Here is an 18,926-nt window from a genome sequence, read left to right on the forward strand (position 1 = left end):
AATTTAGCACAAGACACTCATAAATGCACGTGCTTGTTAGGACCAAAAACCAAGCTGGTGTTTTAGCATGAACAGACTCTTTTTCCACATAAACATTTGTTACCTGGTGGGCCTTTGACTGGTGTCTTAGGTGATTCAATATGATCTCTATGAATAGATTTTGGACGTGGCTTTTTTTGTTTGATTGAGAGGGAACGTGGCTTTATGACAGTATCCATGTCTTCCATAAGCTTTAGTTGTTTCCTTCTCATATATTCCTGCTTAATAAATTCTCGCCGTGCTCGTTCATCCTCCTTCTTCTGACGTTCTTCTTCTGTTTTGCGTCTAAAAATTTACCAAAAAAATTCAGCAGCAGAAACTTTCCAAATAGAGGATTTCAGCTAGTACAGTGAGGACAACACAAGCATCAGATTTTTGGAACTTCAATGTTCTCAAACACCAGTAAGAGACTTTCTAATTTTTTTACAATTTTCAGAGAATTTAAACTTTTTAGGATATTGCTACCAATAAAACCAAATGAAGGTTTATCAGCTTCATTGCTGTAACTGAGTGAACATTGTGCATTTTGTGCAGAAAGGGCCCTGAGGGGTACAGGCTCCCTCAAAGCCATGCTCTGAGGAGCTGTGCCCAGGCCAGCACAGCTCCCAGCCTGAGCGAGCTACAGACTGATGCCACCTGCTGTCCCGCAGGGCCAGCTGGGCTCCTCTGCACATCTGATTCTAGCAGTAAATAACTTGGATATTAAGATGCAAATTTTTGACTTGCAAGTTCCACTTCTAACTAAAGCAGACATTTTTATGTTCACCATTCCTGATCATTACATGTAGCTTTACCTTGTCTCTTCCTTCTTATGTTCTAGTTCTGCTTCCAGCTGCTGCTTTCGAAGCAAAGTCTCTCTTTCCCTTCTCAAACGCTTTTCCAACAATGCTGCTCGTTTCATTGCCATATCATTTTCTGCCTTTTGATCATCCTAGCAACCGTTTTTGAAAGAAAAGGACCAAAAATATTAAAATCTTTAAATTCAGCAGCTGATTTTGCCAAGTCATTAGACACTTAATTCTGTAGACTGAGTATCCTAACATACTCTTGCAGTATTTGAAGTTTATTTTTGAAGATTTTTCTTAAGACTCTTAAAAACTTCATAATGGAATTTTTCCTTCCTGAGTCAAACAAAATTCAACACTGATACGAGAAAACTTGCTAAGTGAGATATTTTAGTTTTGACTCAGATCCTACATAGCATAAACTTCTTTCAGCTTTGGAAAATTCTGCATGTATGAACATGAAGGTAATTATCACAAACCCCAATAACTATGCACCATATAAAAGTAACTTCTGAGCAAGCCAGGTGTTTTGTTAGAACTGAGGAATGCTTCCAGACAAGCTAGGTGCATCTAGATACATGACACAAAATTTTGGGGTATTCCAAGATGGAAATAAGTCTAGACCACTGTCTTACAATATGCATTATAGTAAAAAGCCTGTCTGAATACAGCCCTTTAATAAAAAGTCTCCAAGGAGTGCTCCCAAATACCAGCTTCAAAAGGGAGTCTCAGCAGACTATACTTTCTTAGCCAGTCAAAAGACAGAAAAAGGTTCTCCAGAGTGCAATTCAAAAATGTGAATAATTTTTAAAAATGCAGGCTGTTGTGTACTTCAAAAACTTTTATTTGGGGGTGAGGTGGGGAGGTGAAGGTGAGATGTGAGCACGTTTAATCAAGATCACCAAAACAGATGTTAAAAATGAATCTACATTCAGCATGCATCTTCCTCACCAAGACCTCCAAGCACTCTTCCATAACTATCAATGGAAAAGGATACACTGGCATGCTCAGAACCACAGTATGGTAGAATCTCACCACTCTTATGATGCCAAATTAATCAAGTCCAAAAGATAAACTTGCACACTTAGAGTTGCAGTACCAATTGCTTGGACTTTAATCATCAGTGACATTCACATCTCAATTAAAGATTCAAACAAAGCTTAACAGCCGACATACACATCCACTAGTTCTCTTACCTTAAAAAAGAATCCACAACACACTTTCTGGTCATCTTCAAACTGTTCTCTATCACTCTCACCTTCATACTTCTCAACAGATACCTCACTTTTTTCTGGTGGCTTCAAATCTGATAGGGAAACTTCAATTAAGTTAGCTGTTTTGGGAGCTGGAGGTGGTAAAATCGGTTGGTTTAGCTGATCTTCATTTGGGGTGAGGCAGACGGTTTCTGTGATAGGCTGAGATAATACTTCAGAAACATTAGATTCAATAGGCTTAATCTCCTTTTCCTCCAACTTCTGCTCACCCTGTTTTGGCAATTTTGGTCCTTCTTCTTTTGCTACCTCTTCTGTAGATTTGCCTTCTTTCAAAAGATTTCCCTTTAATTGAGGTTCGCTCACACGTTCACCATCATCTCCAAAGCAAACAAATGATCTAGTCTGAATGGGCACCTGACTGGGAGAAAACCTCCTCAAGCGGGGAAGACTGTCCACAGACCGTGGGGCAGTCAAGGTACGGTTTAGAGGTGTTATTTTCAGTTCGTTTGGCCTAGGAGTCCTTTGCATTTTAATGTGAAAAGAGGCATTCTTCCTGTTGGAAGATTGTGGAGACTGATGCGTAGAGCGAGGAGATTCCTGTGAGAAAGGTGCAACAGGAGCTGGAGTTCCCCCTTGCCTTGAAGAAGACTTAAAGTCCCGAATCTGCTTCTGAGGAGAAGGCTGAGGAGGAGAAATAACCCAAGCCTGTTGCTCTCTCATCTGCATCAACATCTCCTGCTGAAGGGATAGACGTTGCATTTCTTGTTGTAAAAAGTGTAGGGAAGAGTTTAGTTTTTCGATAGATTTTGTATATTCTAAGAGATCTCCGTCATTAAGATTGTCTTCTGAGGGGCTTGCTAAATTCCATTGCTTTTCAGCATCCCCAGAAGTAGCAGGAGATTTTAACCATTTGCTATGAGAATTTTCTGGGTTTTCTTTTATTAATTCTGAAATCTTACTAGTTTGGTCATCGGATTTTTGAGTTTCTTTTTCTTTCAACCGATTGCTGTCAGTGAATACCTTCTCATCTTCAGCTCCTGCTGCTTCCTCTCGGAGAGGTGATACCCCATCACCTTTCTTTTTCACAACATTAAGAAATGCTGTTCTTCCCATTTTCTGCCGCTGCTTTGTGAATGCAGCTTCAACTTTCTTCTTCTGTGCTTCAATGGCTCGCCTCTTTTCCTCTAGCTTCATCCTAAGCTGTACCATTTCAGAAGCCAGTAATTGTGTAGTGTCTCTTCCTTGAGGAACAGATGCTTCCTCGGGAATATGAGCCCAAGCAACCATATGAGGGATGTTCAGCTCAGAACCTTCTGGTGTGGTTTTCTGAGAACTGCTTCCACTGCTTTTACTATCTGTGTGATTCAACTTCCTGAATTTCTGCTCTGCAAAGCTGGTCATTTTAACCCCTGAGCTCGAAGAAGCACTGCTGCCTGCCTGTGATTTAGTACTTACTGAGCTGGGACAGGGACTTAATTGATCTCTGTGATTGCTAGCCCGCATGTCATAATCCTGGAGAAATTTAGATGGTTCTTCCATGTCAGAGTCCATGCTTACAGTATAATCTCTCAAAGAAGAATCCTCATCCATTGTCTCTGGGATATCTTCTGATGGGACATGTATTCCAGTATCTACTTCTGTGTTGTCAGTCACAGGACTCAGAGCACCTTTAGTGTCTGTGATTACATCTGGGGTAGTCTGATTTGGTTTAATGTTTGAATTCAAGATGCTCATTTCCCGATTGTGAAGAAAGAACCCATTTGTAATTTGGTCTGTTTGGAGAAGTCTGGGAGATTTTTCGGTGTCATGAATTATCTGCAAAGCCTCTTCAATGCTTGGCGTCTCAATCTGATTGCCAAAATCATCCAGAACTGCCCTGTTTTGCAGAGCTCCATTTGGAAACCTGTAGTGTCTGCTCTCATTGGCATTTCTTTGATTTGCATTAAGAGACTGATTGGCCTTTGTGTCTTTAAGAGGTGTCATGTCCTTTTCCTCTTCAATATCTTGATTCTCCTCTTCTCCATTCACTGGTTTGAAGGACAGATTTTTTCTAGAATGCTTTGGCATGCGGTTGATGTTTCCTGTAAGGCCTTCATTGCTCACAGATCTAGGAATTCCTCTGTTTGGAGTAGATACTGGAATGCTTTTTTCTTTGTCAAAAGGAATGTCAAATGAAACTCCATGTAATGATGACCTAATAGAGATCAGAATAAAGAAAGTAACTGAGCAACTCATGGTTATTAATAAGAATAATGAAATATTTGTATTTGGTTTTAAAATTATTTTAAGCTGGTAGTATTAAAGGCACTGTTAATTTTACTGTATTTTGCCTAGCTTCAAATATAATAAACATGGATATATTTTTAGATATTTTTAGATAGATAAATAGATATAAATATAATAGTGTTTTTAAAAGCACAATAGAATAGAATGTAACAACATTTTCTTCAGACTCAGAAAATGCTTTTTGCTACTTTGGAATAAATTCTAGGAATTTTAGGAGTATAGGAATTGCCATCATAGATCAGAAGGAAGGTGTGAAAAGACACAGTTTATGTGCCACTATAACTCTTATCATTTCAACTTTGGTTTATACCCTACAGATTAAAAGTTTATGGCTGGTCTAATTGAAAACCAATACATTCAGCCTGCTTGTTCTTAGCATCCCCAAAATAATACAAGCTTAAAAGCTACTGAGATCATTAGCCATGTTACTCTTACCACGTTTAGTTCACTGTGGTGAGTAAATCTGAACATATTCAATGCCAGCAATTCAAATATCTGAAGCATACCTCTTCCAATGTAAAGAATAAATTATTTCTTTCTGAAGATTGTTTCCTATTAACCAGTTTTTAATCCATGATACAGTTTTATCTTTCTTTTTCTACCTTTGCAAGTAGCTTACAAGAATTCTTATTACAGGACTCGGAAAATCCGAACTACAATGGAACATGTACTACTGCTGATAACCAAACCCCAATATTTTGTAACCAGCTTGTAAGACTTCTTACCTTTTTTCTTTGGGCCATGTCCCGACATGCCCATCTACATAAGACATTGATGTGGACCTTCTGATGACTCCTAAGTGAAATAAAAATAGGACCTAATGTAACTGCTGTGGAAAATTATTTTAACATCAGCTTCTGTTGCTTTAACAAATTAATCTGCTTCACTACTCAGAACACTGCAATGGCAAAAAAGTGTTTACATATTGAAAATACAACTAGAGCAACAAAGCCAATTTCATCCTAAATATATATTATACTCCTCATCCCTCATAGAATTTACTATTGTGTAAAATATTCTACAAATCCTACTAAAATGTACTGCAAATACTTGTTGTAAGCCATCTTCCACATAATCAAAACAGAAGTCAAATTAAAAAAAACACACAAAATGTATTTGGTACAAACACAAACTTCCCACTTGCACATTTTATAAATTACCAAAGTCAATTATGTAAATTAATTAATTTTTCATGTAAAGGTCTCCCCCTATTTCTGCATAAGTAATGTTTGAATAAATATAAGCAAGACAGCAATTTACTCAGATGACAACACCTTGTCTCATTGCCTCTCCCACCCCTTTGTGAATTGTTACCTGGAGCAGATGAATAAGGCTGCTGGGGAGTATGCAGTTGGTGAGGTGGTGTGTAAGCTGGACTTTCCAATCTATAAAGCAACAGACATTAACTTAAAATTAATACATTGAAAGCCACATTACAAAAGGGCAACCAGTCATCATGTCCTGGGCCAAGACAATTTGTGATGGGAAAGAAAGTGACATGTAATTTTCTTCTGGAAATATTAATTTATCAACTAAAAAGAGAACCTTGGCCTGGAACTAATGCAGGTAGGCCAAAAAGTCAAAAATATATTTCTCACACACGAACAGCTACAGAGCTGCTGCATTACTTTTGTTAACATATTTGTCTCCTGATTTATTTAATGTAAATGTCTCTATTAGAAGGTTCCATTTTTTAGGTTTGATTTTAGTAAAAAGTCCAAACAAACATGAGCAAAATGAGTCAGCTCCTACTGGCCTCCAAACTGAGTGACTGCAGCCAATATCACATACTTCCCATGCATTTCTATTTGCAGTTGCTTAGTTTGAAACTTCTGCTTTGTGTCTGGACTGCAACATGCACTAGAAGTGGACAAAGAAGATTTTGTGATAGACATGACTTTATAAATAAAAAAATATATTCACTACTAAAGGAGTAATTATAGAGATTTCCTCTGTTTCTACTTACACAGACACTTTATTTGGTTTACAGAGAAGGTCTGTAATTGAGTAGCTGTGTTAATCCAGGATCAGATTAACATAATTCAGTGTTTTGATCAAGGTGCTTCTTCATGATCAGAACAAAGACACGTACGTAAAGACACATGGATTTGTATGTAAAACACTTCTAGAGAAGCCAGACTTCAAAAACAAGCTGGATTAAATCCTTTCATGTTTTGAATTTTGTCCACTGAATTGGACACTCCCAAACTCACATTTTTCAGTCAGAATATTTGTTTAATTTATTATATTATATATACTGTATGGTGTAGAAATGTCTCTAAATAATATTTGCAAGAAGGATATTCCCAACAATTTAAGAAAAATACAATCTACAAAAGCATCTTTCATAAGTATATTAAATTGTTCAGTACAGGTTCCCATAAATTCCTCATTTTTTGTGTCAGTAACACTACACACTAGCTACATGATGTATCTGTTTTAAATGGCATTCAAGATTTCTGTGAGAATTTTAAAATCCTAATGTCTATAAGTTATCTTAAAAGAAAAGCATGCTTTCCAAATTTAATCCAGCAGCCTGCGAAAATTTGCTACCATGAAGAAAATCTATACACTTAATTTTCCTTGGGGAAAAGACTGATTCTGGCACCAAGACTGGGTTCCATGGCAACCTCAGACATTGTAACTGCTCACTGCCACAGTCCCACTCCCTCCTCTGTGCTGGATCTGGCTCTCCATCCAATCCTCTGAGTCATTTCAACAAGCTAAGGCGACAGAAGAACATTCACTTTTTCCGACTGGCTTCATTTTTTTTGTCTTTGTGTGCTGAAATGGCAATTCAAATGCTCAAGGGGGCAGGAATGCACAGTTGGGACAGGGAGGAAGGCCCAGGACCCCAACATCCTGCAGTCAGGTCTGTTCTGCCAGGGAACCTGCAGCCTGTGTGTTGGATTCCAACAATCTGAAATTACTTTTTGGGCCCTTCCTTTGTCCTGCAGTGATGTATCATCATGTTGGATGAAATACCCTGGTTTATGAGGAAAGATACAGCAAAAAGGCCTCGGGAACCCCTGCTTCAAAGGATATGTTCAAAACTACTGGGTCTTGTTCTCCTGGCTTATATGCTCAGTTTACACGAAAATAAAATCATTGTCTACAAGGGAAACACACTTTGGACACATACAGGGAAAGGATTTGGAATCCCAGCATTTAATGGTAGTAAGAAATATTACTCCCTTATTAAAGTCAGCATAGATTCCTAAATACTAAAAATGTACTTAGGAATCTTAAACCCAACCAAACCCTCACCCCCCTCTTCAAAAACCCCATCCAAAACCAACAGAAAAGGCTAAACAGGATTATCTGGGTTGGCAATCAACAATTTGCTAAATATTCAGTTAAAATGCTAATTTTATCCTTCTCCTCTGTGCCATTTTAGATAAAGTCAATAAACCAAAATAAAAGCCTCCAAATTATAAATATATTGTAATTGCTGTCTCTCATTCACTGTGTCCAGATCACATCACTGGAAGGCTTTCTTTACCTTGGCAAAAGAAAGATTAAAAAGAAAGCCTAATGTACAATTTATGTCCCTTATCATAGAAAGAATAGGTTGGAAAAGACCCTTAAGATCATGAAGTCCAGCCATTAACCCAGCACTGCCAAGGACACCATTAAACCATGTCACTAAGTGCCACATCTACATGTCTTAAATAATTCCAGGGATGGAGACTCCATCACTTCCCAGGAAGCCTGTTCCAATCCTTGACAACTTTTTTGGTGAACAAATTTTTGCTAATATCCAATCTAAACCTTTCTTAGTGCAAATGGAGACTGCTTCCTCTTCTCCTATCGATTCCTCCTTGCGAGAGGAGACCAATCCCCACCTGTCTACAACCTCCTTTCAGGCAGTTGCGGAGAGCGATTAGATCTCCTTCAAGAAATTCATCAAATGTATGATCAGCTACAGAACACAAGGGAAACAGGATGTTTTTACATTGCTTCCAAACCTGTAAGAGTATAACTAAAAATAATGTTTCACATTGTCTTGGTTTTGGCTGGGACAGAGTGAATTTTCTTCCTGTAGCTGTGTTTTGGATTCAGTGTGAGAGCACTGTTGATAACACACTGGTGTTTCAGTTGTTTCTTCAGTGGTGCTTTCTCTAAGTCAAGAACTTCTCAGAGCCTCGTGCCAGCGAGGAAGTGCAGGAGGAGCTGTGGGGGAGCATGGCCAGGACAGCTGAGCTGAGCTGGCCACAGGGATGTTGCAAACCATGGCTGTTGTGCTCAGGATGAACTGGGGGAGTTGGCTGGGATGGGCTGATCGCTGCTGGAGGGAACAATTGTACTGTGCAGCCCTTGTTCTCCTGCGGTTTATTCCACTCTCTCCTTTTCATTGCAATTATTATTATTATCATCACATTTTATTTTGTTTCAATTATTAAACTGTTCTTATCTCATGAGGTTTACATTTTCTTTCCAATTCTCCTCCCCATCAGGAGGCAGTTGGGAGAAATTCATCATAGCTTAAATATTTATTTTTACATATTTGACTTTCATGGTACCATAGCAACATAACCCAATCAAACTAAACCCATCACTCAGTTATGTTATCTTAGTTTACTTTCATTATAACTTTTGGAAAATTTGCTGTGAATTCCAGAAAAATAGCTCCTTCAGAGTACACCTGGTCAGCAGCTCCACTCGAAACTGAAGAGAACAAGGCTGTGTGACACTTCTTTGCTGAATGCTGAGGGTTGTTTTGGAAACTGGTAAGAGAACAGCATGCTGTCCAAGTGTACAAACATGAACATGCAGCAGGGAGGGAGGGCTGAACTATGGGATATTGCACAAAATTCCACAGATTGTATCTGGTAACTCAATAATTGAGCTTTGAAAAAGGCAAAAAAACTAAATTCAAAAATCTGTTTGATTTTGAACAGAAAGGAGGAGATTGTGAAACAGTTCTAGCGATTCCCTGGCATTACCTGGCTACAAAGTCAGAACCAGATGGACCATCCATATAATTTCTTCTGTTAGCATTCAAGCTGTGAGCAGATGCTGCATCTTTTGCAGGTTCAGCTGCCAGGAAGAACAAAGTTCAAGTTATTATAGTTTAGTATTCAGTTAAATTACATAGTAGAAAAGCTGTCCAAAATACTCTTAAATAATGATTTTCAAAGATTTAAAGAATTTTCATTGATTCCTTTATATAGATTAAAACTCTCACTTCCTTTCATCTTTACATCCTCTGAAGCTCCCATATTGGCACTAATTAAAGAAATGAAGACTGACAAAATAGACTGGAAAGAGCAAGGGAAGAACCAATACAGACAAATAAAGTTAAAAAGAGCCACAAAATTAAAAGGAAACAAACAGTTTTAGCGACAGTTGTTCTTCTGGAAGAAATGCTTCTGATAGAAGTTTTTCTCCCCAAACCCTGTGACTGACTATAAAATAGGTTATTTGTCACACCCTAAAACAGTTATCACTATTTAGAGGTTTGTGTCAGATTTGTATGTGCTATAAAGCATATAAATGAAAAAAAGGTGTAAGAGCCACCCAATGAAAAACTCTTCCTAGTGCATGGAAAGCCAATCACAGCATTGCTGTAGGAACATTTCAATTACCTTTGTTGTCATTAACAGATCACAAGATCTATCTGAGAGGTGGATTTTTGAATTTGAGAATTTGCTGATGGAAGATGGTGCCTTTGCACCAGGTACAAAATGCAATTTGACAATTAGCTCTCTATTCACTTTCCCCAGATTTATGATTCTTTCTCTTGGTATCTTCTCAGCAACACAAGTACTTCAGGCTAAATTCTGTTCTTGGTTTCTTATTATGTTTGTAATCCTTGCATGGGCATAAATGGATTCTAGGCTTGTTGAGGTCAGGAAAATTTGCAAGTGATTATACTACAACAATTTAAATGAGTTTTTGGTAACAGACAAAAAAATCTGATTATGTTTTATGAGATGAGATGAAGATGTACAATGAAGAAAGAGTACTCCTCTCCTTCCTTCTTTAAGGGAGTTGTACACTGCCAAATCCTGTTAACTAAAATATTCACTGTATCTGTGAACACAATGGCAATTTGTACACATACATATCAAAACATGCATATTAAGGCCAATCCATAACATAATTACCTTGGGGATGCACAACAACACGGGGTTGTACAAATGATGGCTTCACCACTTCAAACCACCAGAACAATTCTGCCATGAACACCATGTAATTGCTCTACATGAAAAAAAAAAAAAGATGAAGAGAAATTGATGTTAAAACACAAGCCTGCAAATAAACAGATTAAGCAGCATTTGGGAGATGCCTCTGTGTTTCAGCCAGTTTACAATCTCCACTTTTTTTCCAATCTCCACTGTTTTTTTAGAAATAAAGACCAGTACAACTGATCTGTAGCACCAATACATAACTCGACCAGATTGCAACTGATGGGGTTGAAACATTTCGTAACTAGCATATGCTCAAGCCTGATGTCCTGCAGGGAGGGCAGCGAGGAGCAGGATGGGTGCCTGCCAAAGATCAGCCATTTCCATTAAAAAATAGCAGTGAAAAGTCCATTGCAAGGCTAGGCAATGCTTTTTTCAGGGATTTTTAATGTGAAAAAGTATGGTAGCCCTTCGTTTTAGTGCAGGAAGTTGGAATCTGATTTTAGCTTTTGTGTTAAGTACGTGGCTTTGGTCACACTTTTGAAGATGTACCCAAATTTACAAGTCTTCAATGCAAAACAAAAACCAGCAGCAGAGTTTCTTGACTGCAGGTTAGAACAAGATTTAGCTCCAAAGGTTTATGCACACTTAATACACTGCTGATACACCTCCCTACTGTACGTTCCCATCACACAGCTATGAAAGACACGGTGTGGGAGCCACCAGATTTAACACGAGGGGAAAAGCAAATGAAAAGGAAAAGACAGCTGGTGACAAACTGCATCAAAACAACAACAAAAATCAATAGAGGAAAACCAGGCAGGAGCAGCTGTTTCTGCTGCAAGAGCACATGAGGAGTGCAAGAAGTCCAGAAGGTTGTTGACTGTGGAGGCTGAAGAGTTCAGAGGCCAAAGCTTCTACAGCTTCAGTGCTACTTCATATCTAGAAAGATCAACTGAATGAGATCAGCAAATATCCAGGTTTGAGCTGGCTCAAGCAGGTGCACAGACCTGTGCCACCAGTCTTACAAAGTCTGAAGATGTAAACAGTGCTTATACATTAAAATGGGAAACCATAATTAAACAGCTCTTTGAAAGAGTTTCTTTCAAAAATTCTAAACAAAATGTCATTCTATTTCAAAAACAAACAACAAGCATTAAGGATAAGAACATCATTTTAAAATAAACAAAAAATTTGCTAAAAAATCTTTGATAATAAATGAGATAATCTCAATTCTGCATCAGTATATTTGAAAATATAATTTTGAGTATCCGCTTGACACTTCTGCTTCAGATTTATTTTTCCTGAAGATTTCTAACACAGATAATCCTTTACTTCAGCAAGGGGGTACTCAGACCAAACAGTACTCCTACACTTTACTATATGGTGAAGGGATCAGGCAGATGTTGCCATAGTTATTACACAGAAGTTATAAATAGAATAGGAAAAACCCCGTCGTTGCTTATTCAGCTCGACAGAACTGAATGAGGAAAAGTACATAGCAGAATCTTTTCCATTCAAAGTGAATGTCAAGCATAGCATTTGGGTATCACACACGGATTTCATTAGGAAGCTTAGACCAAGAAAAAATCAGATGTACTTCTCAGACAAAGTATGATTTTTAATACTCCAATTTCAGAATATTATAATTTCTCCCCTAATATTTCCCCCTCCCCTTGCCTCTCCTTAAACTTCTACATTTTTAACTTGATTTTTTAGTACAAAAAATAAATTACGAAATATTCTAATCATAGCTTTGTCCCCATCTGAAATAATACTGCATTTAGATACTCCAATTTCTTATGTTTATGTTGAAATGCTGCATTTCAACAAAATATAGACACACAATAGTGTGACTATTTTATAAAGGACAGATATTCTATGCAGAATATCTTCTACACAGCCCTGAGCTGCTGCAAGACAGTTTGTCTTTCTAAAGTCACCAAAGCAGTATTTACTGAACTAAAAATCAAAGTGCTGCACAGCCCAATGAGAACAGAGGCTACTTCGGATGTCTGGTGGTGAGCCATCATGATGGAAATCACATTTTCTCACAAGTTATTTTTAGTCAGAAAGGGACATTAAGAATTATCAAAGAGAAAGACTGATGATCAGTAACAAAGTTTTTTGGAAAAATTAGCAGTGGGTCTGTAGTACTGTTGCTATCCAGGACTCAGAAGAATTTAGATATTATTTCCACAGATTTTGCCTTGATTATGGTGACAGAAATTCTAACAGCTTGCCATATGATTATCACATGCACTTGCACACAATATTCAGAAGCTTAACAGTATTTTAACGGTAATAAAAGCCGAGGAAGCTCTGAGCAGCCCAGGCTGGCTCAAGCCCCCTGAACAGCAGATGGCAGACTTGCAGCTTCAGAGATCCTGTTATTTGCTAAACATTCTCATTTCATTTCAAATACTTCAAATATATTATACCCTCCTAATACCTATAGCTTTTAGATCTGCATATTTATAGAATAACCGTAAGCTCATATACACAAATGATACATGTAATTCGTCATCAGGCTTGCATCCACTAAAATTGGGTGTGAAAGCAGCCATGGAGGTTTTTAGAAATTTTTTCAAAATGAACATAAAATGCACTGTAAAATTTTTAACATTATACACATTAAAATCTCTGTCCAGTGGGCAGGAAAGGTCACCTCTGGTGCAAATCCACAGCTTTTTTGTTATACAAGTGCCAACAGAAATGCTTCAAGATTGCAGAAAACTGGAGTGTCCCAAACTGTCTCGAGAAGGCCGAACTACAGTTCTGTGTATGATCCAAGCACTACCAGTTTGTCCTTTGTCCTGCCACAGGCTAATAAATGCCACAATAACTCAGTTTGAAAATCCACTCTGTCTTGTTTCAGACCAGAACAGAGAGGAAAGAGCAGCTGATTAGCATCAGTGAAAGCAAACCACGCTGCTTCCCTTTAAATAATGAGTCAGGAACATTTGGTCCCTCTCAGGGAGAAACTGTCTCAAAAAACTATTCCCTGGTTGAAGCTTACTTTTAATTCCTGATCCTGAATCCTTTTAACCCAGCCAGATGGGAATCGAATGGCTGAACTGACTCCCACCATACATAGTAACAGCCTCACCAAGCACAGCCAGCTGCTCTCCCAGGTCCTTAAGGGGCTCACTCCAGTTGCCAGTTCAGGCTTAGGTGAGCAGCCTGGCTGGCAGTGGGTTTTGCACTGACACTGAAGGGAAAGCTGTGCAACACGTGTGGACATTGTGCAGCCCTGAATTTCTAGGATTTATCTATGCAATGTATTTGCACTTTTTTTTTTCTCATCTCTGGTGCTGATTACAGCCTCTGCTTAGGCTGTTTACAAACTCACCATCAGTATTACATCAGAAAATACAAGTACTCAAAACTGCTCAAGTGCAACAAATATTTTTTTATATAAATCAACCCTTTAGATATCATATATTCTTGTTCAATTCAGCAGTGGAAAGAAAAAACAGAACTTCTGGATCTGAATCAAAGAAAATTTGACAGAGCAAATGTTTTTTCTGGTTAGTAATCAAGTGCAAAAATAAGATACCTATTCCATGTGCTTAGTTGTGATTCTGCACAGTTTAGAGTCTGGCCCACATCTAGGTCAGAGGAATGCCCCTTCAGTCAAGACACAGCAATCATCTCCCAGATTTGTGTCATTTCACATTATGAAAGCTTTCATTCTGTAATAAATATGCCCTCTGCATGAGCTTGGGTGAGCAGACTCTACAGATATCAGCACACAGCAGCCAAAGAGAAGCAGCATTTGTGCTGAGGAGCAGCACACAACACCCCCCCAAGAACCAAGAGGCTGCAGAGCTCCATGGCCCTGCTGAATGCCCAGGAACCCACGGGCTGAGAGCAGCAGGACTCAGCCAGATCCTTACAGGACCAGCAGCACGCTTGTGTCAACCACAGGCTGTACAACCCTGGCTGCGCCCACAGGGGCAGTAGTTATTATATGCAGACAAAGATTATATGTATATACACACCCCAAGAGACAAATGAACCCCTTGAGTAACTTTCTGGACACCTTCCCCAAAGCCACTGGTGGGCCAGTATGAGGCCCTGCTTCTGGGAGACCACAGGGCCAGGCCCCAACCCAGTAAAAATCACTGTGTGTGAATGTGTGTGAACTCTGTAAGCAAATGAGTGCTGTGTGTGAATAGTTCTCTCTTAGTAATAACTGAGTCATGCTACTAATAATGGCAGTGGAATTAATAAAAATTGCTCTAATATTGTTATCTGAGTCTCACCCTCAATCCTCTATCAGTGAAGAGAGAATGTACAACATGTGTACATTAAATGAATAGTACAAGTTTAGGATCACTATATAAGAAAACAAAACACAAACCCACACATTTTTAAAGGCTCAGGTAAAGGAACACTTACAAAAGACAATAATTAACTGCCTGTCAATTGATGCAATGTCAAGTTCCCACATAAGCTCTCAAATCATGGCAAACACCAAATGATTCAAGCTGTCAGTCAGCTCCCTCTTTGACAGTTAACCTCCTAAATGACTTGCTCTTAGATTTGAAGCCTATAGCCCTACTAGAATAAAGTGGCAGAGACTGATCTAAAATTATCAAGAATATAATAAATTACAACCAAAGATGTGGTTTTTAACTCCTTTAGAAATAATTTCATGCGACAAATGGAACATGTAAGATGCTTTTATTTTAATTCCTTCTATTCAGGGACCATACCACAACCTTTTAGGAATTATGCATTCCCTTAGATAACCAAAGCACAAATACTACATACCTCCTATTACATCACAGTGCTAATCAACTGTTGGGACAAAGCAGCAAATAAGTCTTTACAGTTCTGCAGGGTGGTTCATACTTCTTGTGATGGCACTTTATACAAGGTTTTTTATTTCTACAAACTTGTTCTTAGAAAAGGCAAAACAAGTGCATGTCAAACCACAATAAAACAGTTCTTTCAGTTCTGTGTACTTTCCCAGATACAGGTGAAGAACAAGATACTTAAAAAATAAATCCTGTCTGAGGATGAAACTGCTTACAGGAGAAGGGCAAAAAAGCAATCTGCACAACTAAAGAGAAATCCAAGATTTTCTATTATTTCCTCTTGTTAAATATGCAGGGAGGATTCAGAAAACATTGTGATTATTTTTATGTAATCACTCTCTACTTGTGTTTGTCTGTCTCAAAGGAAAACAACCAGGAACCAGTATGGTCCCTTGTTGGTGCCTCAAGCATCCATGGAATGTATTCAAATATTTCTTTTCTTTAATATCAGTAGCCCTGCCTTAGTAAACATCTTATGAAGAACTCCACAAATGTATTTTTCTTAGAGGAGAAGAAATAAGGAGCAATAAGGAGCAACAAAACTTACTTTATGCTTCCTTTGATTATGACACATTAAAGCTGTCTAAAAATCCAGACAAAGCTTATTTTTCCTCTGTGCTAAAACAGAACTAAGCCAACAGTTTCATCTGCTGTAAAATCTGACAGCCTCTACCAAAGACTTAGGATGCCTAAGTGAAGTCACTGTGTTTCTGTGCATTTTGATGACAAACCAAAAGCAGGCAGTCACCTTGGTCAATTTCGGCATCATACCCTATCTCTAACCTACCTTGATTTAATGTAACAGGACAGTGCAGGGTGCCCTGTGAAGAATGTAAGGTAGGTACTTTGTGCTTGATCACTTTAATACCTACTGTAATTTCTAGGACCACACAAGGCACAGCACTGTAATTCCAAAAATTCTGCTACGATCTTTTTATTGAGGCTTTTCCAGTAAGATATCAGCAGTTGGTATTTTTTACTTTTTCTGTCACCACTACGTATGTAAGAAATTTTTAAGCTAAAAGCACAGTGAACCACTCTGAAAACAGACAGGAATTTCTTCCGATTAACAAACTTCTATAAATCCTAAAACTTCATACTATGTAAATTTTGTAGGCTGAGATACAAGTAGCTTCCACAAACCAGTGTAATTCAATGTGCAATATTTAAAATATCCATTTACAATACAAGTTTTTTTAAAGTGACAATTAAATTCTTTGGAGAATAAACACATTTATTAAAACTTACTCTAATCAGATGCACTGGAAAACTAAGGAGGAGCTCCTTTAACAATGAATTTATTTTTATAGCAGATTAATTCTTAACACTGGAAAAAGCGAGTTTGCAGCACTAGCCAAAGTTTCCATGCCAAGGTTTAGAAGAAAAACTTGGCAGCCTTGCTTTGTAGCACTTACATCTAAATAAGCATCCACACCACAGCAACTTGTAAAAACATGATCACAAAAGGGTTTTCTCAGATCTAGAAATACACTCTTTGAAAGAACTCTAAATCCTACCTAGAAACAGTGTTCAGAAACAGCAAAATCACTGAGTCTGCAGCACTTTAAAAGTGTAAAGTCTGATGCATTGGGATAGTGACAAAATATTTACTAAAGTTATTTTTTTAAAATTGAAGCTTCCTAGTGCACACTGGCTTGAGAAATAATTCAAGCCATTACTATAAAAATGGTATGAGTAATTGCCATGGATCAAAACAAGAATAATCAATTGCATTTATTCCATGGATCTGTAAGCAGAGAGAAACAATCAAAATGCAGTGAAGGAGTCCTACTCGAGATCGCTGACTGTGGCTGTAGAACTATGAAGTACAGCCAAGGCAGACTGCAATGCAGCAGACTTCACAAGTATGTAGGTAGATTACTGCATGTGAAATTTAAGAGCACCAAAAGTTGACTGAAAGCAGCCACTACGCAACTTTGCATACACAAAATAAACCAGCAACAGCTAAGTAGTCTAGACTTAGGTCCTACTGCCCTTACTCACCCTGGCAGCTCATTACTTATTTGAAAAGGATTGGGTTCAGCCCTACAGGAGACAACAAAGCTGTATTCAAGCTCTGGCCTCTGTGACTCTGCTTGTGAGATTGCTAGAAAATCATAAAAGCAGTGAAATGACCCAGATATTTAGAAACCAATTACATCCCATCTGCAATGGATATGCTGACTTCAGAAAAATAACATTTCATTCCCCAAAGGCAAGCCAACAAGAATCTTAAGCAAATGAAGTGTGTTTTATATAGAAGAAAGTCTTGGTGAAACATAATAATGAAAAATTAAAATTACAATTGGCCAAGAAATCCTTCAGTTGCTCCTTCTCTTTGTGCACAGGCTTAAAGAATTACAGAGTAATGCTTTATTTTCCTCTTTCTAAAAGAGCAAAATCTTAGACTGATTGAAAACACTTAATTGCTTACTCAAACTGTATTTGCTGGGATTGTGTTACTGCTTGTATTTGGGGCATCAGGCCATTGGATTTTCCAATGAAATTAACTCAGAAATGTACACTTTTACAAAAGTGAAAGAGCTTTAAGATTAAAACCCATGAAATTATTGTGTACACAGAAAAAAGTAAGAACAGTGAGTAATAATTCCATAAAAGAGTCTTCAGTATTTCTTCCTTTTGTTAAGGCCTTGATACATTTAAATTAATGCAGATCACTATTACATTTTAACAGAAATATTGCAGATTACAGACTTTATTGATTAATTATTAAGATGATAAAGTGGGAAATAGTTTTGCACAAAATCAAATTTTTACAAATCCTTACACAAGCACTTTTTAAAAAATACTTTGAAATTCCTAGGAAAACATAATGGCCAAAAGAAGGTAGCTTTTCATTCTGCAGAAATTTGTGTGTTGCATGCTACATCACAAGAGAAGCCCTACAGCAGCAGGCCAAATAAAAAAAGACTAAACATATCATTAGCAAAATAGTCCGGTGGACATTGCTTGCATTTTTATGTGTTATATTTTTACCTTTATTGAAGAAGCTGCATAGAGCATATCCTCAAGACTGAAATGGCAACACTGGTTGAGGTATTCCTGACAAAATTCTTGAATCAGTTGTAGATTATACAGGCTGTCAGCCAAAGACATGGTCTCTTTCAAACAAATATCTAAAAAAGAAGAAAAGAAGTAAAGGTTAGATACAATGACAGATTTGCAAAAAAGTGCTTTTTGGCTTTTATGGATTCAGGAGCATTTACTGGATAAATTCAGACAATTTCTGTCCCCCCTCCCCACCAGAGACTTTTATTTTTCTATTTCAGAAATGAAAGCAATTATTAAGCTACATTTTATTTTTGCATTTCTAAGTATTTAGATATTTTTGTAAAAATTAATTTTGTTTTTCACTATCGACAAGTTAATTTGTTTCTGTTTTGCCTTTTGTGAAAATTTAAGTTATTCTCTCACCCCAACTATTTCCATGTCATAAAAAATACATTTAATCACTAATACAATATTTTTTGCAATTAGATTTTCTACAGAGCAATGGCAGTAAGAAATAAACACATTTTCACATACATTTCCCTGTACATACATAAAGAACTTAGACAAAGTTCTTTGTCTTTACACAGGGACCCAAGAGCACATTTCAGCGTCCTCAGGCCTGAATCTTCATAA

The 18,926-nt window shown here is 37.7% G+C and overlaps 1 protein-coding gene across 4 annotated transcripts in view; it reads right to left on the minus strand.

The window, feature by feature from the left end:
* CAMSAP2 (calmodulin regulated spectrin associated protein family member 2) overlaps window positions 1-18,926 on the minus strand; it is an 82,277-nt gene that overhangs the window by 9,285 nt on the left and 54,066 nt on the right. For all 4 annotated transcript variants that reach the window (XM_039555720.1, XM_039555719.1, XM_039555717.1 and 1 more), the window contains 8 exons: window positions 18,279-18,418; window positions 10,435-10,528; window positions 9,271-9,364; window positions 5,639-5,709; window positions 5,050-5,119; window positions 2,021-4,232; window positions 834-970; window positions 104-324 (listed from right to left, as the gene is read on the minus strand). In XM_039555720.1, coding sequence (XP_039411654.1) covers window positions 104-324; window positions 834-970; window positions 2,021-4,232; window positions 5,050-5,119; window positions 5,639-5,709; window positions 9,271-9,364; window positions 10,435-10,528; window positions 18,279-18,418 — 3,039 coding nt within the window. The remainder of the gene's footprint in view (window positions 1-103; window positions 325-833; window positions 971-2,020; window positions 4,233-5,049; window positions 5,120-5,638; window positions 5,710-9,270; window positions 9,365-10,434; window positions 10,529-18,278; window positions 18,419-18,926) is intronic.

The sequence above is a fragment of the Corvus cornix genome, chromosome 8 (assembly GCF_000738735.6).
Source record: "Corvus cornix cornix isolate S_Up_H32 chromosome 8, ASM73873v5, whole genome shotgun sequence".
NCBI classification, from domain to species: domain Eukaryota; kingdom Metazoa; phylum Chordata; class Aves; order Passeriformes; family Corvidae; genus Corvus; species Corvus cornix.